This window comes from Tyto alba, unplaced genomic scaffold (genome assembly GCF_018691265.1).
Source record: "Tyto alba isolate M040663 unplaced genomic scaffold, T.alba_DEE_v4.0 Super-Scaffold_2, whole genome shotgun sequence".
Taxonomy (NCBI): Eukaryota; Metazoa; Chordata; class Aves; order Strigiformes; family Tytonidae; genus Tyto; species Tyto alba.
The window spans coordinates 90,244,418-90,268,655 of NW_024881282.1; the positions used below are offsets into that span (position 1 = coordinate 90,244,418).

The 24,238-nt window shown below is 63.0% G+C and overlaps 3 protein-coding genes across 4 annotated transcripts; 2 read left to right on the plus strand and 1 right to left on the minus strand.

Annotated features, from left to right (window-relative positions):
• Nucleotides 1-432: 432 nt before the first annotated feature.
• LOC116960207 (paired box protein Pax-4-like) lies at nt 433-6,427 on the plus strand. The gene is made up of 7 exons (XM_042791881.1): nt 433-642; nt 730-945; nt 1,644-1,734; nt 2,110-2,241; nt 2,553-2,635; nt 3,749-3,818; nt 6,396-6,427. Exons 1-7 carry the CDS (start codon nt 433-435, stop codon nt 6,425-6,427), a joined length of 834 nt encoding a protein of 277 aa, XP_042647815.1.
• A 3,592-nt stretch (nt 6,428-10,019) lies between these two features.
• On the minus strand, nt 10,020-13,961 carry LOC116964851 (ADP-ribosylation factor 5). Of its 2 annotated transcripts, XM_042793343.1 has the most exons (7): nt 13,772-13,961; nt 13,592-13,672; nt 12,250-12,359; nt 11,779-11,850; nt 10,876-11,001; nt 10,749-10,750; nt 10,020-10,515 (listed from the first exon to the last, which is right to left on the minus strand). In XM_042793343.1, exons 1-7 carry the CDS (start codon nt 13,836-13,838, stop codon nt 10,509-10,511), a joined length of 465 nt encoding a protein of 154 aa, XP_042649277.1. In that variant the 5' UTR covers nt 13,839-13,961; the 3' UTR covers nt 10,020-10,508. The 2 variants fall into 2 exon arrangements, with proteins under 2 accessions (XP_042649277.1, XP_042649276.1); XM_042793342.1 differs by having other exon boundaries at nt 10,020-10,750.
• Nucleotides 13,962-14,174: 213 nt separating this feature from the next.
• On the plus strand, nt 14,175-21,006 carry LOC104357820 (GRIP and coiled-coil domain-containing protein 1). The gene is made up of 3 exons (XM_042792457.1): nt 14,175-14,235; nt 14,860-15,918; nt 17,289-21,006. The coding sequence occupies exons 2-3, from the start codon at nt 14,872-14,874 to the stop codon at nt 18,591-18,593; spliced, it is 2,352 nt and encodes a 783-aa protein (XP_042648391.1). The 5' UTR covers nt 14,175-14,235; nt 14,860-14,871; the 3' UTR covers nt 18,594-21,006.
• The last annotated feature ends 3,232 nt before the right edge of the window (nt 21,007-24,238 follow it).

Genomic DNA, 24,238 nt, shown 5'->3' on the forward strand with positions numbered 1-24,238 from the left:
CGGCACCTGCTCCGTCACAAATGAGGCTGCTTTTCCCCTCCAAAAGCTCAAATTTAGTGCTGGCAGCTGATGCACATGTGCCTCTGCAGGGTCCTCCCAGCCCCCTGGGGATGTCCAACGCTTCCCTGCCCACCCCAGCCTGTCCCCCGCTTTGTAGCTGCCTCTGCCTGGAGGAACCTCCTTCTCCCCGTGCTCCTCCATGGGGTATTTTTTCTGCCAGCATCACCCAGGCTGGTCCCCCCGTTCCCTGCCTGCGTCTGCCACGCGCTGCCTGCACCCACACCGCAGTGAGGGAGCCCTGCGTTGCTCCAAGCTCCACATCCTCCTGCCCGGTCCCCTCCAAACCCCCCCCTCAATGCACAAGGGTCCCCGATGCCACCCCATCCTTCACCCTGCAAAGCCGCAGGTCCCGTTGGGTGCTCTCCCGGCGAGATGGGGAGGGAAGGACAGGCAGCATCCCCCTTCGCAGCAAGCCCTGTCCCCCGTCACCGCCTGCTCGGCCTCTCCCCAGGGCCCAGCGGCGTGAACCAGCTGGGGGGTCTCTTTGTGAACGGCCGCCCCCTCCCTCCCTGCAAGAGGAAGAGGATCATCGAGCTGGCGGCATGCGGCGTCCGGACCTCGGACATCTCCCGCAGCCTCAAGGTGCGCCCGACTCGGGGGGTGTGGGGGTCTCCTTCTCCTCCAAACCCTTTCCCCGCTGAGCCTCTGCCCCAGCCGCCCCGTCCGCAGGTGTCCAACGGCTGCGTCAGCAAAATCCTGGGCCACTATTACCGGACGGGGGCCACGGAGCCCAAGGCCATGGGGGGCAGCAAGCCCCGCATGGCCACCCCCGAGGTGGTGGCCAGGATCGCCCAGCTGAAGCTGGAGCAGCCCTCCCTCTTCGCCTGGGAGATCCGCCGGCAGCTGCATGCCGAGGGCGTCTGCGCCAGCGACAGGACCCCCAGCGTGAGTCCCTGCTGGGGAGAGCCGCGGGGGGCTGCGGGGACACCGGGGCCAGGCGCTGCGGGGAGGGGGGGGCGGTGGGACCCTCCGGCTGGGGTGCTGTGGGGGGGCAAAGGGGGAGGATGCGTAGGGAAGGGCTCGGTGAGACGGCAGAGGGGGAAGCAAGCAGGGAGGGGAAGGCAAATCGGTCCCTCCCAGCTAAAGCAGAGCCCCACCGGCCGTCCCCAGCAAGCCTGGCCGTCACCTCGGGCGCTGGGACGCTGTGCTGGGTCGGTTACAAGTGCCACGGGTCGGCAAGGACAATAAAATGCAATCTGCAGCGTCAGCGCCGAGAGCTGTGCTTCCTAATGACAGACCCACCCCTATAAATCTCGCCGTCTCCAGCCCCGAGGTGCAGATTGCCTCACATTAAATATTGTTAGGCCGCCAAAATTAAAGGGTTGCCTGTATCAACAAAGAGCGGAGCAGATGGGCACGGCCCCGGCGCAGAGAATCTCTGGCACGTGCTCAGGAGAGCATCTCGGGGATGAGCTTTGGGACACCCACCACGATTCCTCCCTGCCTGAGCACATCCCCCGGCTCCTGGAGTGAGCGGAGGGATGCTCGCCGGGGGTGGGGGGTTTTGCCCAGCAGCCCCGCTCCCGCCCTCGTGGGGTCCTGCACCCCCTGCCCCTGCTGCAGCCCCGTCTCCCCCTGCCCAGGTCTCCTCCATCAACCGGGTGCTGAGGAACCTGCCCAGCGACCTGCGGCTGGCGGCCCGGCGGGGATTTGCGGGGGACGCGCTGCCGGGGGGTGAGCCATGCTGGGGGTGGTGGTGTGGGGAGCAGGGGTTTGGGAGGGCAGGGGGGCGTGCACCCCATGGGAGAGACCTGCTCTGAGTGGGCAGGGAGCTCCTGCCGGCCTCCCAGCTGCACGCACACACGCGTGCACACACACACACACACACACGCCCCTACATGCATGTGCGTGCACGCGGCTCCTCCGCACACCCCTGCGCTGACCCTGTGCCCCCAAAGCAAAGGGGCTCATGGACCCTCCCTGACCCTCCCACCCCCAGAGCCAGGTTCCCCCCCGCCGCCGCCACCTTCTGCCTTTCTGTCCCTGCAGCATCCCCTCTCACCTCCCCCTCCTCCCCGCATCCCCCGGGCTGCCGCTCGCCTGCCGAAGCCGGTGCTGCCGTCTCCCCGGGGACCCAGCACCCTCCCCGGGGCTCCGCGTCCGGCCGGCGGGTCCCGCTCAGCACCCAGCACAGGAACAGGACGGTCTTCTCCAGCCGGCAGTCGGAGGCCCTGGAGAAAGGTGCGGCTTTCGTGGGACGCCGGGGTGCTGGCCAAGGCCGGGGCACTCGGCGTGCCTGCCCCGAGCTGCCGTGGAGCTCCGGGATGGAGCAGGGCCATTGCCAGGGGACGGCCTTGCCGCTCTCTGGCTGGGCTCCTGTCCCTTGGCACGGCATGGCCACCGCTGCAGTGCCCCAAACCGCTCCGAATCGCGGGCACCGGTGCCTGGCGATGGACCGCGCATCCCGGCATCGCCTGCCGAGGCACCGGAGGGATGGGGAGGGGGGGGTGCTTGTGCTGGCCAGGCTGATCTTGCCCCAATCCCCCTTGCAGAGTTTCAGAGGGGACAGTACCCGGACACCGTCACCCGGGAGAGACTGGCTGCGGCCACCCAACTCCCCGACACAACCATCAGGGTAAGAGGAGACCCGGCCGGGCCTGATCCTGTTGGCCAAAGCATCTCGGCCGGGGTGCTGGGCTCGGGGCTGCCCAGCCTGCCAGCACGGGGGGGACAGGGCTCCCTCCTGGCAGCTGGGGACATCCCCAAACTGTGTCACTGCTTCTGGCGGTGGCAGAGGTGGGAACGGGCTCGTGCGTGCAGCAGAAAAGGGGGGGAGGGTGACCCCTAAGAGCAGGTTCTGTCCCCAGCTCGGAGGTCTCTACCCTCTGACGGCTGGGCACGGGCAGGAGTGGTGGCTCCGGAGGGATGTGCTGGTCTCACATCTGCCGGGGTGAGGCGGGGGTCAGGGCAGCGGGACCCTCGGGCTTCCCCGTGACGGGCCACACGTGCCCGCGTTGCACAGCGGCAAGCGGCTGCGTGCCCCGGGCCACGGCAGCCCCACACCCGCGCTCTGCTCCCCCCGGCTCTGCCCTGCCGTGGGGCCGGGGAGGCTGCAGGGCACTGCTGGGTGCCGGGAGGAGAGCACAGCGCTGCAGAGCCAGGACACGCTCCGTGGCACGCGGCTTGGCGCAACCCGTGGCGTGCTCCCTGGCACAATCCATGGCACACTCCGTGGCACACGCCATGGCATGCGCTGTGGCATGCTCCCTGGCACACCTGTGGCACCCACCCCTCAAACACGCGTCCAGGACACCCTCGGTAGCTCCGGGCAGACATCCCTGTGCCGCTGGCAAACCTTCGCCAGTCCTTGGCAGCCCCTTCCCCTGCCAGCCACGGCCCATCGCCGGCCACCTCGGTGCCCCGGGCAGTGACAGCAGCGAGTGCCCCACTCTGCGGGGGCAGAGCCACCCGTGCACGCGGTCACGCCACGCCGTGACAACACACACACATGCACACATGTCTCCCGTGTCGGAGAGAAGCACCCTGGAGCCTGGCACGGGCTGGCACCTCGATGAGGCGGAGAAGACGCAGGGTCAATCCCTTCCTCTGCCCATGCCTGTGCCCGGGGGCGTGTGAAGTGCCCCTGTCCCGGGGGTAAGAGCGGAGCCAAGGAGCCGGAGCACGGCCCGGGGCCCCGGGGTGCCGCGGGGTGGGGGCCGGCATCCTCAGCCCCCTCCCTCCTCCCCAGGTCTGGTTCTCAAACCGAAGGGCGAGGTGGAGGCGCGAGGCCAAGCAGAAGCTGGAGGCCGGCGGTGCAGGTGACAGCCCCAGGGGCGGGAGGGGACGGGACGGGACGCGGGACCTGATGCCCAAGGAGGGGGCTGGGGTGCAGGGGCCACCCTGGGAAGGAGCGTGGTTGAAGTTGGGCGCCGAGCACCGGGACTCCTGGGTTTGCTTCCCAGTTCCGGAGCCCTGCTGGGAGCTGGGGAGAGGACACAGCTGCAATTTGTGCCCCCCCCCCCCCCGCCCCAACCCTGCCACGGGTAAAAGGCAGCCCTCCCCACCCCAAAATCAGGGCTGGGGGGCCACACGGTCCCCAAAGAAGCACGCTGCCCTCCCCACCTCTCCCCACGCAGGCTCCTGGTGTGACTGGATGCTGGCCAGTGGGGCGGCTGTGGCTGCTTTCTGCCCCCTCTCCACAACAGCCACCGGCCCCGCACAGGTAGGATGGCCGGGGGCCCTTCCCGCACTGCAGCCTCCAGCCAGGGTGATGGGGACCCCTCGCCGGCACCCCAAGCTCTGAGCTCTCCGGGCGCTGCCATCCCAGTTTCTGGGAGCTGCCTCGGAGGGTAACACATTGCAGGTCCCCACTGGGGTGGCCTGGTCCCAAAGCATCCCCAGGGATGCCCTGTGACATCCCGCTCTCTGCTCCCCACGCAGCACCTCCCAACCTCCCCCGCTGGCTCGCCACAGCCTCTCCACGGCCACGGCCACGGCGTCACCGCCTACCCCGGCCCCCCGGCCCCGCTGCACCTCTGCGCCTCCGGCCCCTGCTCCTGGGATGACTCTTGCTGCGGTAAAAGGGCTGGGAGAGGGGCTGGGAGCCCTGGGCACAGCCAGGGTGGGAGCCGGGGAGACCCCACAGGGTGCTGGAGGGGGTGGGGAGCTGGTCCCCATCCCCCACAGCAATGGGGGGGTGTTTCCCGCAGGGTGGGTGTCCCCTGCCCCATGGCAGCGCGGGGCTGGGGGTGAGGGCGATGCTCCCCAGCCCCGTGCCGCTGCCTGAGCCCCATTTCCATCCCACAGGCCTGGCCCCCGGCAGCAGCCCCCCTCCAGGTCCCTGGCAGCCCCTGGAGGGCCCCTCCTTCACCCTGCTGCCCCCTCGAGCTCACCTGCACCCCACTGCCAGCCTGCTGCCCACAGCCCCCCTGAGCCCCCCGGGGCCGCCGCTCCACGGCAGCTCACCGGAGCCCCTGGCCTGTCTCCACACACCGGGGTGCCCCTGGCTCTGAGGGTCCCCAGCAAGATGGGGGGGCTCTGAGACACCCTCCAGCGCATTGAGCCAAGGGTGTCGGTGCACGGGTGCGGGTCGGTGACAGCCAGGCCACCAGCAGCTCACTGCCTGCCCCCTCTAAATCGGGACACCCCCCCCAGGAGCTCAGCCCCCCCAGGGCCAGCGGGTGCTCGGGGGAAATTGTCCTGCTGAGCCGCCCGGGCTCAGGTTTTCAGGGGGATGAGCGTGCCCCTTCCCAGCTGGGCGAGGGGTTTATCCCAGTGCTACCGGGCAGAACTTGCCCTGCAAGGCTTTGCGGAGGACGATGCCTTGCGGCTCATGCAGGAGCTGCCGGACAGACGGTGTCCTGCTGTCTGTTCTGCAGGGTCCTCACAGCCCCCTCATGCCTTCATCATCCGGCCGCTTCCCCTGGGCCACCCGCATCTCCCACGGCACCCCCCAGCCTGTCCCGCAGACCCTGCACCCTTCTCCCCCACCCCAGACCTGCTCTGATCCCAGCTGGTGTTTCCAGCTGGGGCACAGCATGGGGGGGACAGCCCCCCACAGCCCCCCGAACCGTGCCCTCCCGCTGCAGGGTGACACCCACCTGCATCCATCCCCGCGGGAGTTTGTCACCCCCGAGGCAGCAAAGCTTGATGCCAGGCTTTGCCTGGCCACTGGCCTCTTCCTCAATGGCCTGGGGTGGCTTGGGGGGGGCCAGGTCCACAACCACGTTCCCGGGACTGTGGTTGGGGTCAGGCAGTGCGAGCCGAGCGCCTTGGGGACCCCCTTGTCACACCGGCGTGTTTGTCACCATCCTCAGTGCCATCCCCAGCCTCTGGGACACTGCAGAAAGGTTGGAAGTGTCACTGCCCCGCTTTGCTGCCGCCTCCCCCCATTAGCATCCCTCTGTCCAGTTTAAGCTTGCCCCCCCCTCTACTTATAACCCTCTTAAATTACTCTGGGAAAAGTTAATTAACTGCACACGGGGAGGGATGGCCAATGCCCACGCTCTGTCCAGCCTGCTGCGGGCACCAGCGCGCACCGCCACGGCAGCAGGCACCGTGCTGGGTGCTTCTGCCCACCGTGAGCAGAGCTGGGGCTCAGCCACCCCCTTCCCCCCCCCGCCCCGAGGCAGCCTGCCGGAGCAGCCCCCGAGTCCCTCCTCCCCGTGGAGCCCCCCGGTTTGATGCCCCTGCTGCGGGGGCCGGGGTGCTGCTCGGCGGGGGACGCGTGGGAGGATGCGGAGCAGCGCGGAGCCCGGCCGGGGTCCCCTTGTCCTGCCTGCCGGGCTCATGCTGCATCCCTGCTGCGGAGCCATCAAGCACCGGCTCCCGTCGGGGGCTGTTGAAAATGGGAGGGCACCCCACTGTTAAATGGGAGCTTTTCCTGGCACCTTCAGAGAAACCTCTAGCCCAGAGGGAGATCTCCTAGCCGGAATGTTGGGGAGGCTCCGGAGCTGGGGAACAGGGGCTGTGCAGGATGGGCAAGCGGGGAAAAAACTCGCGGTGGCTGTTGTGCCCCCCCCCGCCCCCCCGGCGTAGCTGCTGGCCAGCCCCCGAGCTGCGGCAGTGCTGGAGCTCGTCCCGGCACACGGACGGGACATCGGCGGGCAGGACCGTGCGGCCCAGCCAGGACCAGCTCCAGCCAATCCCATACTGGTCCCTCCGCCCCGACTCAAGACCTGGCAGAGCCGACAGGTCCCAGCTGCGCGGCAGATCCTTGCCCTCAATAAAAAGTTTTGCGTTTCTCTTGGTTCAGAAGCTGAATTTAACAGTGGAGCCGTGGTGAAGGCACCCATCGCTGGCACGGAGCATCGCTGCAGGCTGAAGAAATGGTTTTATTTGAAGGATAATGTTTTTTTCCAAAGGAAGCCAGCTGGGGCGGGGGGGCTCAGCCCAAGGCTTTCCCAGTTTACAGCTTCAGAGGGACAGTGCCCAGCGGCCACTGTCCCCACGGAGCTGTGGCAGCGTCCTGGGACTGGGGCAGCAACGCTGCTGCCCACAGGGAGGTGGGCTGAGACCTGCCAAGCTCATGGCATGTATTACCGACCAGCTTATGGGGAAAACCTTATGGGAATGGGGACGTCGCCGATGACTGAGCAATCTTGTAGGATGGAGGTGAGCAAGGATGCACGGAGCCCACGGCAGTGGGGTGTCAGTCATGCTCAGCCCCGGGGATGAAGACAGGGACAGGCTGGGTGGCATCGCCGCGCCGGTGGCAGACCAGGGCTGTGCCCAGCAGCCACCACCGTGCTCCAGCAGTGCCCGAAGCCGCAGCCCCTCCCTGCCACAGCCCACTCGAGCCCGGGACCTCCAACCACCCGTGGCAGCTCCGAAGGAGCCTTTTCCTTCCAGAAACATGGAGCGACTCGGAGGGGTTGGGGTGTATTTTTCAGTCACACGGTGTAGGACGGTGTTTGTGGGGGCCGGTCGGGTCTGTGGGTGCCCCTCTGGGGCACTCGAAATGCTGCTGGATGCTGGGAGCCTGCGGGGAGCCAGCCCTCGGGGTGCCTGGCTGCAGGGAGGGGGTGCAGGGCAGCACCCCGCTTTGGCAGCTCGTACGAAGGCGCCGTCCCACCGAGAACCCTCTCCGGCAGCCGCAGTGTGGGGGGGGCCCTTCCCAGTTTGGGGTGCAGCCGGGGTGCTCGCGCCCCCCTGCCACCCTTCGCTGTGGCTTTGCAATGCTCTGGGCACCGGCAAGCTTTGCAACCCCCCCGCCTCCCTGAGGAGCAAGCGGGCAGCAAGCTCTCCTGCTCCTCCGGGCTCCTGCCGCTGCCACCAGCGCTGAGCAAACTGGGGACCTCGGTGTGGCCAAGGGGACGTGTCCCTGGGGATTTCGGCACAGCTGGGACCGTGGGGAACTGGCAGGGCTGGAAGCGGACAGGGCAAAGCGAGCAGCAAATTGCAAAAGGCATAACGGCACCCGCGCTCCCGGGCTGCTGGCATGGGGGTGGCAGTGGTCGGTGCCACAGGGACGCCCCGTGGCCTTACAGCTGGCATTTTCAGGGCACTTCAGCTCAGCCTGAGGGTGATGCCCAGGCCAGGCTGGAGGAACTGGGGCATTAAATTATTCGCTGTGAGTGGCTGTTCCTTTTGTTCCTGGGCTCTCTGAGAGCAGGGAGAGCGGGGCTCCGGCCACGCAGCGCACCACGGGGCCAGGTGCAGGGCAGGGTTGTGCGTGTTGGATATAGAGCTGATTTGTGTGTGTGTCCCCCACCCCCAGGCTGCTGCTCTGGGCTGTCCCCAGTGCCAGCAGGACGGTGCATCGGCCAGGGGAGGGAGCCCGGCACTGGGAGCCGACGGGCACAGGTCATCCAATATCACCATGAAACATTTCCCACCTTGCAAGGGATTAACCGTCCCCCCGGGAGCCGTGGGAGCGAGCAGGGACACCGGCATCACCTCGTCCCCTGCTGCAAAGCAGCTTTCGAGGCTCGAGGCTGCTGTGATCCTGGGGAGGCTGTTTCTCAGCTGAGCGGTCCAGCGGCTGATGCACCAGCAGCCGGGCTATGGCATCTCCCAGTCCGTCCCCAGTCCCCAAGGGTTCTCTCGCTGTGCTGGTGCCTGGTGCCCCACATCAGGTGGGATGGGCATGTGCTACCAAGGCCATGGCCGAACCCCTCGCCTTCCATCACGGGGCCACCTCGGGTGCGTCTGCCTCGTGTCCAGCCCGTGGCCCCCCCTCTCAGGGTCTTTGCTCCGTGAGCAATCCCAGCTCCGAGCCAGCACCAGTCTGGATCGTGGTGCTGCATCCCAGAGCCAAGTGCTCTGGGGAAACCTTGCACCAAAGCACAGGAAAACTCCCCCATCTCATCCCGTCCCCCCACTTTTCTCCACTAAAGGCAACAACCTGCAGCAGCTCTGGTGGCAGTTGGGGCTCTGGGGCAGCCGTGCTGCAAGCTCTGCCCCTGGGCCCCAGCGGCCCCCCAGCTGCCCCAAGGGATGGGGCATGCAGAGGGCCAGCCCCACGTCTGCCAGCAAGGAGGTTGGGTCTGGGTCCCCCTTCCCTCAGCTCCCCAAGCTGTGAAAGGAGCCAGGTCCCTGCCCTGACCCTGCTGACCCCTCACTCCCTGGCCAGGAACCCCTGGGCTGGGTGGAAGCCCCCCAGCAGGATGGGTGCTGGTGCACCGAGCACCTGCCTGAGCTGTTACAAGGGGGAGAGCCAGCAGGGACAGGCTGGGGGGGGACAGTCAGTGTAACCCCACAGGGACAGGCTGGGGGGTGACAGCCAGTGTAACCTCGCGGGGACAGGCTGGGGGGGGACAGCCAGTGTAACCCCGCGGGGACAGGCTGGGGGGGGACAGCCAGTGTAACCCCGCGGGGACAGGCTGGGGGGGGGGACAGCCAGTGTAACCCCGCGGGGACAGGCTGGAGGGGGGGACAGCCAGTGTAACCCCACAGGGACAGGCTCGGGGGGGACAGCCAGTGTAACCCCACAGGGACAGGCTGGGGGGGGACAGCCAGTGTAACCTCGCGGGGACAGGCTGGGGGGGGACAGCCAGTGTAACCCCGTGGGGACAGGCTGGGGGGGGGACAGCCAGTGTAACCCCACAGGGACAGGCTGATGGGGGGACAGCCAGTGTAACCCCGCAGGGACAGGCTGGGGGGGGGGACAGCCAGTGTAACCCCGCGGGGACAGGCTGGGGGGGGGACAGCCAGTGTAACCCCGCAGGGACAGGCTGGGGGGGGACAGCCAGTGTAACCCCACAGGGACAGGATTGGGGGGGGGACAGCCAGTGTAACCCCACGGGGACAGCCTCGTTACCAGAGCATGGCTGCCATCAGGCTGCCAAACATTTGGGTTTTGCCCGGTCCCACTAATTACAACCCAATTAACATGGCTGCAGCACGTGGCCTGAGCTGACCCCACGGGGTTTTCCCCCCCGAGTGGCCCCCCTGGGGCTGGCAGCCCACACGGTGGGGAGGCAGCACCGACCCCCACAGCACCCCGGGGTGCCTCTAAAATGGGTCAGACCCCCCGCTCCTGGCACCAGGGGACAAGGAAACGAGCTTGCAAACATATGTCGGAGCCTCTGCCCACCTCCTCTGCGTCCCAGCGGAGCGCACGCAGGGTTTTATTAAGGCCCAAATCCCCAAGATGCTCGCGGAAGATGCACGTTGGGGAGCGGGGCTCTAATTTGGCACCCGCAGCCAGCCAGAACCGCGCCGGGCGCAGGGTACAAAGTGGTGGTGTTTAATAATTACTCGAGATACAACAGCACGTTACGCAGCCATACGCCCCCTCCCCGAGAGAAAGAGAACTATAAAGTTCATCGAAGGATAAAAAGGAGGATCCTTCCTGTCCCGCAGCGGCACGGCTGCCTCCCAGTCCTGCTCAGCCCCGCCACCGGCTCGCGGCGAGGAGCGGGGACACTTGGGGACATGCCACCCCGGCAGGTCCGGGCGAGCTTTCGCAGACGGCACATGCAGGTGGGGAGGGCAGCCAGCACACAGTGCTGCCGGGACGAAGGCAGGACACCACGAAGTGGAGCTGCCCGAAGAGTCCTTGAGGTTCAAGTCCTACCAGATAAACACACAGAGACAAGGCCACGCTGGGGAGAAAGGAAAAACACGCCCCCGCCCCCCCCAATAAAACAAAGAAAACCAAACAAAACAGCAGTTGGAAGAGACATCCTCGGCTCAGCCGGACCCTGTGCCACCGGCCCAGCTAGCGCTTGGAGAGCTCGTGCGATAGCCAGTCCAGCCCGTCGTAGAGCCCCGTGCCCTGGGTCGCGCACGTTGCCTGCACGTACCACTGCAAAACAAGAGGGAGACGGAGAAAAGGGCTTTGGGCTTTGCAGATGGCCAGCCCGGCGCACCCCAGGAGCAGCCCCGCGGGTCCCTGCCGCTGCGGCGGGGACAGCACCCACGGCCACTCACGGTCCTGCTGCGCAGCGTCTGCAGCCCCAGCTTGTCGGTCAGTTCGCTCACCGCCATGGCGTTGGGCATGTCCTGCTTGTTGGCAAACACCAGCAAGACGGCGTCCCGCAGCTCGTCCTCCTGCAGCTGCAGCGAGAGCGGGGCCGGCTGAGGCGGGCGCTGAGCCTCCGGCGCCGCGGCACGCGAGACCCGGCGTGGACAGCCCCGAAAGAGCTGGGAGGACTCTCCGCCTCCTCCGCTCGCTTCCAGCACCTCGGCTGCCCTCCTGGCCCCAGCGCCGAAGTCTCGGTGGCACCGGGATGCTCTTCCAGGAGCACCCACGCCCTTCGCAGAGGGGACACCCGCACTGGAGCGAGGGGCTCCAGGGATGGGTGGGGAGGCACAGCGACCAGAGAGCGGGCACGACGCTCTCCGCGCAGCGAGCGGGCAGTGGGCAGCTGCCCGTCCCTTCTCCCCGCTCTCAGGCCGCGACACCCTCGGCTCTGCGCCAGCTCCCCTCCCCAGGGATGCTCTGCCCCCCCAGACAGCCGCACCGAGGATTAAATGACCCCCGCCCCGCAGGCTGGCTTTCGGATGTCATTTCTGGATGCTACCCCCCCCTCCTCGTGTACCCTGGGTGCTCGGCTAGCAAAGCCCTGACTAAGTAAAACCTAAACCCACGTTCTCTTGGAAATTTTTGCACTTTGAAATTGCTCCCGATCGCTGCAGGCCCAGCCTCTGCCTGGCAGAGGAGTCGCTGCCCCATCCCCAAGCCCAGACAGATGCCCCTGGCAGGGCAGACCCAGGTCTCATCTCACACTCACCCAGGCATTGCTGCAGAGAGGGGCAGAGCCGGGAGGAGGGCTGGGGGACACCCACCTCCCTGCCAGACCAAAAAACACCTCCCCCCCCCCAATCACTCACCATCTTCTGCAGCTCGTCGGCAGACTCCTGCACTCGCTCTCGGTCATTGCTGTCCACCACAAAGATGAGACCCTGAGGGAGAAGCCAGGCTGGAGCGGGCAGCTTGCGCGGAGAAGAGGCGGGGGGGGCACCCTAGGTGGGCTGCAGGCACCCCCCAACCAAGGGGGAGAGCGGCCCCCCCCGCCCCGTGCACCCTCTCCATAGCCAGAGCACCCCGGGGACGGCGCTTCCCCCTCGCCTGCTCCTCCGCCAGACCCCTCTGCCTCGCTCCCCTCTGACGGGACGATGCGGCAAACACCCGTGCACCATCCCAGTGCTCCCCGTGGGGCCACCAGCGGGGACTGGGACGCATTCCCTGCCACCACTCACACGCCCAGTTCAGGCAGGATTGAGCCCCAAGCCCCAGGGACCCCAGGCCAGCCCCGCCGCAGCTGATGAAGTTTATCCCCGCCTGGCCCGCGCTCCGCATACCTGCGTGTTTTGGAAGTAGTGCCTCCAGAGGGGTCGGATTTTGTCCTGGCCGCCCACGTCCCAGACGGTGAAGCAAATGTTCTTGTACTCCACCGTCTCCACGTTGAACCCTGCGGGGGGGAAGGGGGGAATGGGGAGAGGGTGCCCACTGCCTCTGGGTGCAGCTGAGGAGAGCCTGGCTCCGCTTTACTCCCCCCACGAGGGATTTACGCCCATGGATGAGACCCCCCCCCCCCGAGCCATCTCTTCTCCAGAATGAACATCCCCAGCTCTCCCAGCCTCTCCTCGTACGAGAGGTGCTCCCGTCCCTTTGCCATCGCCGTGGCCCTGCACTGGACTTATTCCAGCATGCCCCAGTCTCTCCTGCACTGGGGAGCCCAGCACCAGGCCCAGCACCCTGAGGTGTCTCAGCAGAGCTGAGCAGAGGGGCAGGAGCTCCTCTCCAGACCCACTCTCAGTGCTCTGCCCAGCACAGCCTAGGGTCTGGTGGCCCCAAGCCACGAGGCCACGTGCCTGGGGCTGGCTCAGGTTCCTTCCCAGCGGGGCTGCCCGGGTTTGTTCCCCAGAGCTGTTCTCCACCAGGTTCCAGGGCCTGGGGCTGTTCCTCTCCAAGGGATTGGCAATCTGCTGGTTGAACTCCACAAGGTTCCTCTGCCCATTTCTCCAGCCTGCCCAGGTGCCCCTGGACAGCAGCACGACCCTCGGGCGTAGAACCGCTCCTCCCAGCTCGGGACCATCCGCAGGCTTGCCGCGTGCTCTCTCCCCATCACCCAGGTTGCTAATGAAGACATTCAGCAGCCCTGGCCAGACCACAGGTGACCAGCCCCCACCAGCTCATGGGAGACGTTACGGGTGATGGTGCTGAGCACCCCACAGAAGGCTTTGCACCCTGCCCTGCCCGGCTCAGGCAGCCTGGACCCACATGCTCTGAGCGATGTCCAGCCTATGAAAGCGTCTTTGGTCTCTCCGGACCGGAGCCAGCCCATGCCGGGGTAACGGCACAGCTGGGCTCATGCCCGCGGCGCTGCGCTGGTTGGGGTGGCCGGGGGTATTTTTGGGGTGCAAGCCAGGCTCCCCGCCAGGCACCGCCTTGCGGCCATGCCCCAGCACCCGGAGAGATAACGGGAGGGTAACGGCTGGGCGGCCACAGCGCTGGGCATCACACAGCGCATCTCACCCCACACAGCCCCTGGGGCTCGGACCGGAGGACCCACGGAAAACTGGTACCCGGGGATGTGGAGGGGGTGGCCGTGCTCGGTGCCGGCTGTCAGAGGCAGGGGGTGACGACCCTGCCCGGTACCCGGTGCTCGCTGAGGGCCCTGCCCGGTGCCGGGATGCTCACCGATGGTGGGGATGGTGGTGACGATCTCACCCAGCTTCAGCTTGTAGAGGATGGTGGTCTTGCCGGCGGCGTCCAGCCCCACTGCAGCGAAGAGGCGGTGTCACCGCCGCCGGTCCCGGTGCGTGTCCCGGCCCCATCCCCATCCCCCGCCCGGCCCTGCTCCGCCGCCCCCGCGCTCACCCATCAGGATCCGCATCTGCTTCTTGCCGAAGATGCGGGAGAAGATGGCGGAGACCGTGAGGCCCATGGCGGCGGCGGGAGGGACGGACGGACGGACGGACCGACGGGACGGGACGGGACGGGACGGCAGCGCTGCCACCCCGCTGTCTCCGCGCTGAGCAGGCCCCGCCCCCGCGCACCGGGCCCCGCCCCCCCACGCCCCTGTACGGCTAGACCACGCCCATCACCGACAAAGCCCCGTTCACCGCGGCGCCGCGCCGCGCGGGGCTCCCCGCATCGCCCCGCCCCCTAGGCCACACTCCCTGCCGCTTGTCCCCGCCCCCGCCGGTTGGTAGCCCCGCCCCTTTGGTCACACCCACACACCCACCCCGCCGCGGGCGGGAGGCGCATGCGCAGTGTGCGGCGGCGGGAGGCGTCCGGCGGAAGTGAGGCGTTGCGCCTGCGCGGCGGCCGCCGGCCCGGAGGTGAGGCCTGCGGGGACGCCGGGGGGTTGCCCTGGAGACAGCGCCTCCCCCCCCCCCCCCACCCCCCACCTTTCCCCCCCCACCCCCCCCCCACCTCCGCGGGACCCCCCACGGTCACCCGTGACAACCCCACAAACCCCCCGGCCCCGCTGCGCTTAGCCCTTCCGCCACGGCACCGCGGCCCGTCAGGCATCAGCCCCCCCCCGCGCCGCTCCGCCACGGCCTCTCCGCCACCGCACCGCCCCCCCTTCGCCTCAGCGGCTGCCCCCGAGCCCCCCTGAACCCCCCCGTGCTCCCCTCCCGTGCCCTCCTGCCCTAGGCGTGGGAGCTGGCAGCGCTCGCATTACCTCCACAGCAAGCAGCTGTGCAGCCAAGGGGCTGCTTCCCTTAAAAAGTAAAAATTGAGCCGTTTATAGACACAAACCCCCGTGACAGGCCCGCGGGGGGAGCGCCTGCAGCAGCAGATAACGGCTGTACGGGGCGTTAAGGTGTTTCCCCTGGCCGCAGGGTCCTCAAGCGTGCCGTGTCCCCAGGGGGCTTCGGGGTGACGGCCCTGCTTAGCCGCCTGCTCCCGCCCATCGCCGGGGAGTCTTTGCTGCCTCTGCACTGTTTCTCTCCTTCCAGATTGTGTGAACCATGGAGAAGTTTGGCATGAACTTTGGAGGTGGCCCGAGTAAAAAAGATCTTCTAGACACTATTGAATCGCAGAAGAAGCAGCTTCTTCAGTACCAGGTTCGGTTGAAGGATGTCGTCAGAGCCTACAAGAGCCTACTCAAGGAGAAGGAAGCCTTGGAAGCCAGCTTAAAAGTCTTGTCTGTGTCTCACGAGGCAGATACTGGCTTGAGTGGTGCTCAGCCTGCGTCTATGGCTAGCTCCAGCTCTTCCTTTGCTGATTCTGCTGACGACAGGAGCTCGGTTCACAGCGAAGACAGCGTGGGGACAGCTACCAGTGCAGACACTGCTGCCAGTCTGGCCAGTACCAAGGGTGAGCCAGGGCCTGAGGATGATAAGCCTGTGGCTGGCGCTTCCTCTCTTAAATCAGAAGAGACGAGCGGTTCAGAGAGCGGCATCAGCACGAGCAGCGGGGACGTGCCATCTGCTGCGAGTGAGGCTGATAAAAGAGTGCTCCAGCTGAAGACCCAGCTGGCCACCTTGACCAGTGCTCTGTCAACAGTCACGCAGGAGAAGTCCCGCATGGAAGCCTCGTACCAAGCAGACAAAAGGAAGATGAAACAGGACCTGGATGACGCCGTTAAGAAAGCAGAGGATGAGACCGAGAAGCTGGAGACGGAGCTGAAGTCTGTCCAGGAACAGCTGGCCGAGACCAAAGCCCGTCTGATCACGCAGCAGCACGACCGAGCCCAAGAACAGAGCGACCACGCCGTTATGCTGCGAGAGCTACAGAAGCTGCTGCAGAGCGAGAGGACTTTGCGCCAGGATGCGGAGCTGAGGCTGGAGGAGACCAGGGAGGCCCTGGCCGGGAGGGCGTGCATGGCTGACCGCGCCGAGGGGTACGAGCTGCAGATTAAGCAGCTGGGCCAGGAGGTGGAAGACCTGAAGAAAGAGCTGCAAGCTGTTCAGGAGGAGAACAACAAGCCAGACCCTCGGATACAGCGTCTGCAGGTGGAGATGGCCAGCCTGAAGAACCACTTCCAAGTGCAGCTGCTGCAGGAGATGAAGAAGGTAATTCCTTGTCTGGGCCCCGGAGCAGCTCACCCCGGGGGGGTGTCAGCGACTGGGGCAGGGTTTGAGGCTGGAGGAGCACAAATTCCCCTTCCCAGTCCCGCAGAGCCCAAAAGGTGTGAAATAGATGAGAGCCTTGTGGCTATCATCAATGGACTGATAGTCCCGGAGGAAAATTGAAGCTGTTTGTGAAACAGCATCTAAATCATTAATCGGGGGGGGGGGGGTGGGGGGGTGGTGAGCGTTGGGTTTGGGAGCACCCTTTGGGGTGATTACACGGTGACTGTCCTCCACAGTGTCGTTTGGTTTTGAACACGTTACTGTCTGGTGTGATGGTGGCTGAGTGTGGGAGGAGGGACCTTTCCTCTGCCCCACTGTGACTATGAGTGTGGTGTCTCTGTAAATTATGTAAGTGCAATGCAGGGTACAATTACAGGAGTTCATAAAAACTAACCTTCTTCAGAGAAACTCGGAATGCTCTAGGGAAGGAACAAAGATAAATACAGAAGGGCTTGAGCCTGTGTGCATGTAGGGGGAGAGCAAAGAGCTAGAAAGAGGGATGTGGTGGAGAAGAGGAACCTGTGTAACTGCAGGTTGTGGGGCAACATGCTCAGGGGTTGGCATGGGGGGTTTGGCTCCAGTAACTGCATTTGCATCTAGAAACACTCTGGAATGGGATCTTCCTCATCTCCGTGCACTCTGGAACAAGTTTTATTTCTAATCTGAAGCATCAGGCTGGCTTAATGCAATTTGCTTTTTTTTTTTTTTTTTGGAAGTGGTCTCTAACAGCTGCTCTCTGACAGAGATGAGGGGGACCTGACTCCAGCTGTGTTTTAGTTCACGATGGTGATTGTCAAATGCTGCCATTGTCCAGAGTACTTAATAGTCACTTAGATCTCAATAGCTGTGAACACCAGGTGTTTGCTGTAGCTACTCAGAAACCACTGAATTATTTTAATATCAGTGCAACAAAGCATAGGATTTAAGTAAATTGCAGTCATGTGTGAAAGCTATAGAGCACATGCACGTGCTTTAAAAAAACCCTGTAGCAGATTGTGACGTGAGTTTGCTGCTTCCCACCACCCCCCACCCCCCTGCACACCTACAGCAACGCAGATAATGCTGGTAACAGGAACTCTGCCAAGCAGCAGGGAACAAAAGCAAAAATGCTTTCAGTTTATTTTATCCCCGAATAAACCAATATCCAAAAAGGCAGCTCAGTGTGGTGACTTGTGTGGGGTTTCAGGGGAGAGGATGGCCCTGCACTTGTTTGGAGTTCAGCAGAGCAGAATGAAGCCCCCGTGTAAACCGCAGACCTCCTGCCCGGGGCGTTGAGGTAGCCTAACCCTGCCGTGTCTCTCTGCTCTCAGGCTGCACAGGCCGAGGAGCAGCTCCGCCAGCACGCCCAGATGGAGGAGCGGCGAGTGGCCGACTTGGAGGGCCAAGTCTCCGAAGTGTCGGAACTCCTTGGCACTTACGAAAAAGCCAAGCAGAAAGACCAGGTGATCATTCAGAAGCTCAAGGACCGCATCGTACAGTTGGACCTGGAGAACAAAACCCTGGCCATCGCTGCTTCCAGCCGATCCCCTGTTGATGTTCACATAGAAGAAGCCAACCTTGATGTTAATGTTCTAAAGGATAAAATGGAGAAGCTGAAAAAGCTCTTGCAGGCAGCAGCTAAGAAGAGTCAACCCGCTCTGGACATCGAGAAGCTGTGTGAGCTGGAGCTGCCAAAGGGCACTGAGGCTGGGGATGGCGAGAAGGCCACTGCTTTGTACTATCAGCAGGAGCTGAAGCAGCTGAAGGAAGAGTTTGAAAGGTACAAGATGAGGGCACAAGTGGTTCTCAAGAACAAGTCGGCCAAAGATGGCAATCTGGCTAAAGAACTGGAGGAAGCTCAAGAGCAGCTAGCGGACCTGAAAGAGAAATACATTGTGCTTCAGCTGTCCTCTGATGAAATGGAGAAGCAGCACCAGCAAGACATGGAAGCCAAGAAGCAAGAGTTGTCCCAGGTGCAGCAAATTCATAGGCAGGAGTTGGAGCGGTGCCAGCTGGATTACAGGGAACGGGCGCTGAAGCTGGAGGAGGAGATGCACAAGCAGCGGGACCGAGCACTGGCGGTGCTGGCAGAAAAGGACCAAGAGCTGGAGCAGCTGAGATCTGTCACGTTGCCTTACGGGCTTCAAGGTCCCAAAAACTACCTAGCATCAGGGACTGACGTTACTGGCAGTGACTCACCGGGTAACGATTCCTCAGACTTTCTCCCCCAGGCTCTTCACCTCTCCGCCACCAGTGAGCCCACCTTCTTCTTGTATGCAGAGCAGCTGGCTCGCAAAGAAGTGGAAATTGTAGCGCTGAGGAAGCAGAAGCGCAAGCTGGAAATGCAAGTTCACCAGCTCCAGGAGAAAATCTTGGTTGAGGAGGAGAAACGCCGGGAAGAGGTATCTGCACTTCAAAGCGAAATCGAGAAGAACTTCAGAGATAAGAGCAGAGAAGGAGCCAACCTGGAATACCTCAAAAACATTGTTTATAGATTTTTGACATTGCCAGATTCTCTGGGTCGCCAGCAGACTCTAACTGCCATATTGACTATTCTGCACTTCAGCCCAGAAGAAAAGCAAACCATTACAAAGCAGTCAGCTTACAGCAGCTGGTGGCTTTCTGGGAAGAGATGAGATGGTAGCTTTTATTCCTAACTGCTTTTGCATAGTAACAAGTTTCTGATTATTAACTAAGACCACTGCACTTGTGGTGTAACCTCTTCCCAACTTTGCAATGGTGCAGGGAGCTTTCAGCAAAGAATTGGGCTTAAACTAGTGCTCTTAGCACTAATTTAAAGTAGCATTGTGCCGACTATTCCAGTAGGATCACAGTGCTCTCTGGTGTGAGAATTTGCTCTGAGTTGGAACTAGATTGAAAAAAAAAAAAAAAATTGAAGATACTGATGCTTTTTTAAGCACAATTTAAAAAGAATCCCTACCTGTCAGGCGTAGGGTGAGGAGCTTTATTAGAGTGGAACTTGCTTGTATCTTCAAACAGTAGACAGGCTTCTGACTCAAAAGATTTAAAAGTGGGGGGGAAGCACTTAACACGGTGCTAAAATAACATAAGACAAAGAGCTGAAATCCTGCAAGAAGGATGAGTCTTAACTACCAGCATCATCCAAATGCAGAAGATCTAGAGCGTTTTCTAATTTTTATTTTTTTTTTTTTTTAAGGAGAGCCAAATTTATACCGTGGATTCAGCAGCTCCTCGTAGCGCTGGGGGCCATCTGATGGCACAGCACGTTACGGTGTGCTCCGTTACTGACCAGGGGTCCTCTCTGCGGATATCGGTGTTTCCCAGGAAGGAGAACAGATATCCTAAGTATTTAAGGTTGGACCCTGGTAACTGCAGCGTTGCAAGCAGTGTTTCCCCACCAGTGTCAAGCCAGCAGTGCTATGTAGCAGTTCTCTTAGAGCAGATACCTGAGCTTTCTGCCCCTGTTTGAGGTGGGAACTGGGGTGATGCAGAAAGCAGACGGAGGAAAAGCTGAGATAGGCACACTGACCCTTCAGCAGTCAGCTTCGGAGCGTTTGGGGAGTTTCAGTGGAGTTTTGGTGTTCTGCAATGTTGTTTTGGGAAGCAAGGCATTGCTCCTGCTGGGATAGAAGCAGTGAGGGGCAGAAGATAACTGCTCTGAGGGCAACGTGTGCCCTGAGCTTGCACTGAACACCGTGAGGGTGAGGGCCTGGCCGCTTGCTGCATAGACCTTGAAGCTCTTATGTAATTTCCCGCAGGTTGGTGAGCATGGCAGGAAGGAAGCCAAACATTTTGAAACACCGCTGGCTTTGGTGGGCCCCTGGAAGCTCCCTGCTGGCATTCCTGTGTTTTGCAGTTGTGCTCTGGCTCCTGACTGCTTAGACCCAGAATGACTGAGCTGAAAGCCCTGGCTCAGGGGGAAGATGGCTGGAATAGGTGTTTTACAAACGGTTGCAAGGCTGAAAGCAGAGTGTTTTGAGTATTGGTGGGCTGTGTGAGAAGGGTCAGGACCTCGAGGAGCTGCCTGCTCCTGCCCCGGTATCGGGGAGGGCAGCTGCCAGGCTCCGTGTGAGACCGGCGCTGGCACAAGCAAACTCCTCTTGCGCTCTGCTGCGGTGGGAACCTGAATTTCCTTTTGTTGTTTGAGCCCTGTGCTCGGGTTCCTGGAGACCCGACAGGCTGGAGAAGGGGAACGTGCTGTTTCACCCTCAGAGCTCATGTTTTCACTGGTCGAGGGCAGCGTCTGGCTTTACTCTGGTGCGTTCCCTTTGCCTTCTGTCTTCCCCCCTGCCAGGTTGAGACAAGGGAAGCAGCCACTTGTCTGGAGGGACAGACCGAGTCCCTGGGGATCTCCCCAGCCCATCCCCTGGGTGCTGGGGCCACTAGAGGGCACCCACTGGTCGCCCAGTGCCCCAGGGACGGGGACCCTGGGGTGCAGCAGCGCCAGGGCTGGCTCCCCTGGGATGGGACCTGCCTCTGAAAAGCGACACAAGGAAAGCAGCAAGGGACATGAGAGGGCTGAGGTTGGGTCCTGGCTGGGCCGGGAGGTCAATGCTGTGTCTCAGGGCAGCTTGCACAGGGGCTGCAGGGTCAGCAGGGTGGGTTTCTCTGTCCAAAACATTCTCTGCTGTGGTGAACAGCTCCTGAGGTCTGGGGCAAGGTGCTGATGCTTTCTGTAACGAAGGGTATGCAAGGTCAGGGGAAAAAAAAAAAAAAAAAAAGTGCCAGCTGTGGTGTGTCCGGTGCTGCCTGCTGGCATTGAGTGATCTGAAATGGGAAGGAGCATCTCGGTGGGGTGGGAAGAGCTGTGCTGGCTGGATCTTCTGGAAAAGTGCCCATCAGGAAGTGTTTGTGCTGATATTTAAATGGTCACTGCTCTCTCAAAACCAGGGAGGGATGTTTTGCTTCCAGAGAGGTTGGGTGGTTGCCTGCAGCCCTGGGAACCGGCTACTCCCAGCTGTGCTTTTACTGAAGCTTCTAGAGCTTTCTCATCTGCGTAGGCAAAATCTCACTTTGTTTGCATGCACCTGCTTTGGTTTTAATTAAAGCTTGGCTACTAAAGCACAACTTCCCAGTCCCAGAGTACAGGGAAAGTGTTGGTAAACACTGGTGTTAAGTCTTGCTGTAACAAGCCTCCTGCGGGTCCTGGAGCGGAGCGAAGGGGCGGGTTGGTGGAGCAGCTCTCTGCTGCACTGCCCGGGGAGGCCTGGGCGCAGGGCACAGCCTGGGCAGCTTTTTGGGGGGGACCCCCCGCGCCCCTGGCAGCTCACGCCGGCTCAGCCGGGATTGACGAGCCGTTGCTGCTCAGCGCAGGGTGCGTCCTGCTCGCCCGTGAGTGCACCCTTCTCGCACGGCTGCAGCTTTGCAGCTGCCGCTGCGCTTTTACCCGAGCGTGCCCCGGGCACACGTGGTTTTTCTCGCAGAGGAAGTGGGCAGTGAGAGGCCGTGGTTGCTGAGCAGGGCTCCCCCGGCCAACGCACCCTTCCCCACCTCGCAGCCTCTCAGCACGGGGAGCCAGAGGCTGTGGGTGCCTCTGCAATTCGAGTGCCTGGGACGAGCGAAGAGCTTTAGCCGTTGGGCGGGATGGAGTCCCTTCCTCTCTCAGTGCTGTGCAGGTGTCCTGTCAGCGGCTGAGTTCCCCGGAATCTGCCTCACAAATCCCACCCTGCTGAAGGCAAGGGCAGCGCTCCGGCTAATTGCAAACCTCGGTGCCAATTTCTGCTCAAGAAATCCTCAGGGAAAACTTGCCCCGGGCGGAGGCTGTGCCTGCTGGAGGTCTTGGGAGGGGATGACAAAGCCAAGCAGTCAACAGTTCCCCGTGCTGGTATGGACAGAGGCTGAGAGCTTCAGCAGTTGGCCCCATGCAGGATCCACTTGCTGCTCTGATGGAGGCAATAGATAGGAATTGGAGAGTTTGTTGCAGGGAGTGCTTGGCCTGGGGTTCCTTGGTTTTGACACACTTCTCAGCAATACGAGTGTTGGCTCAGCCAAGGGATCTGCTGAGACGAACCTGGTCTCTGGTCCCGGTTTGGAAAGGTTGAATCAAGTGGTGTCTCTGAAACCATAGGGATTGCTCAAAATCTTCCCCTGCAGCAGCAGGAGCCATCCCCACAACGCCTGGGGGCAATGCTGCTTCCTTCAGCTTCGAAGCACAGGCTGAGAGGGGATCCCTTTTCTCCCTTTGCCTCATTCTCTTCTGGAAGAGCCTCTGCCCGGAGAACGAAGCAACCTGGAATAGATCCCTGGTGCTGGAGGGTTTTGTGATGCTTGTCAGCTGCAGCAGGACCGACGCCGCTGTCCCAGGAGCACTGGGAGATGGCTCTTCCCCACCCCCAGGTCCGGGTTCCTCCTCTGGTCCTGGGCAGGAAAAATTCCCAGCCAAGCTGGTGAGAGAGAGGCCAGCTGGGAGGTTGCAGCAGTGGCAGTGACGGTGAGGGGGGAACAAAATGGGGCCCAGCTGGGACCATGCGGGGCCGCTGCTCGGTGGGCAGCAGGGTTTAAGGAGCATTTCCTCGCCTGATGGAGGAAAAAAAGGAGCAGCTACAAAAGAGGCAGCAGGGAGCTGGGGAGGGAACATCTCCAGGAGCTGCCAAATCAAGGTCCTCTGTGCTGCTGCCAGCCTTGTGCAGCTCTCCCAGTGCAGTTCCCTCCTCTGCTCCCCCGCAGCCCCTCTCCCTACTCCTCCGCCATCCCTCAGACCTTCCCCTGCATCCCTCCCTCTTTCTTCAGTCAGCCAGTACCTTCTGAAATAAAACTGAGGCAGAACTCTGCAGTCTGGTGAGCCGTGGTTTTAAGTGGCAAGCCGTGCGTGGGCTGGCTGCCGGCGTGTGCTCGGGCAGCGCTTCGCCCCCGGCCTCCCTCGGCACGCTGCCGCAGCCGGCAAGGCCGGGCGCTGCTCGCTGCTGGGCTCGGGGGGCTGTCGCTGGTCTTGCAAGGACACTGCTTGAACAGATGTAAAAAAACCCAAAAAAACAAACAACCAACTCAATTTTCTGGCTTGTGAATTCGACCTGTCCTTGCTGTGAAATCATCAGGACACGTGAGCATCTCTGGAGGTGGACGTGCAACACAACGGGAGGGTACGAAACACCCCAGTGGACCTTGGGGACGGTGTTGGGTGGCAGCCTGTGACGGACAGAGATGCTGTGTTCAAGGATAAAGAAAATGTAGTAGAGAGAAGGTTGGGTTTGCTGGGGGTTTGGTGAGCCTTGTCCACACGCTTGAGTGAAAAACATTGTACAGCCGGGTGGTTATTGCTGGGACCTGGCGGATCTCGGCTGGGCCTGGGTGGTACTGGGCATTGCTTGGCCCAGGGGGATGTTTGCTGGCTTATCAGAAACCCCTTGATTTCAAAATTAGCAAAAAAATTACCAACCCCCTTGATTTCCGGAGGTCCCTGTGAGTATGGGACTGCAACTTCTTCGTTCCTGCACCTTTGTGGGGCTGCAGAGGAGTTTGGCACCGAGAGGTGCCCGGCGCTCTGCCCCACACCCCGCGAGGCCACAGGGGGTCCGCAGGTCCGGGGAGAGGTGGTGCCACCGCCGAGGGGGCTGAGCCCCTTCCCTCGGGGGGGGTGCTGAGCCCTCCGAGCGCCGTGCCGGCACCGAGGGCTTCTCTTTGCTGCTGGGGTGGAAGGAAAGCCCTTCCCTCGCTCCAAGGAGGGCTGGGGGGGCTGCGTGGGGTGCAGGGCTGCGGCGCTGGGGGCAGCGAGCTCGGCTCTGCTCCCCGGGGAGCCCGGCTCGGCGTCGCACAAACACCCCCCTCCCCACGCTGGGTACGGCTTTCCCGGCGTTTTGTGCACGTCTGCGCGGTCCCCTGCCGGCTCCTGCCGAATGCGGCCCGCTCCTCTGCACCACGGCTGAGCCCCCTGCGCTCTCGGGGGCCGCCGCCACCGTTGCCCTCCCCGACGGGGAGGGGGTGGCTGTCCCGGCTGTCCCCTTTCTGCCGCTCTCGGCAGCGTTCGCCGTGCACGTGTGGGCTTTTCCCCCCCAGAGCTTCCCGCTGCCGGCAAGCGGTGGGGCCGCATCCTGCAGAGGCACCTGCACCGAACCCCCCCCTCCCCGCCCCGTCACCTTGTCCCCGCTCCTGCCCAACCTCCCGGTGTTGGCAGAGCTGCCGTCCCGCGGCGCGCTGGCACGGCCCTGGGCTCTGGGGCTCACCTTGCACGAGGCTTCCTCTGCCCCACTGACCCTTTTCCCGTGCCTCAGTTTCCCCTTTCAGCAAGGAGAAGTCTGCCTGTGCCTGCAGCAGCAGAGGTGGGGCCGCCGCGCGCTGTCTGCAGCAGCCGGGGGGGGTGCAG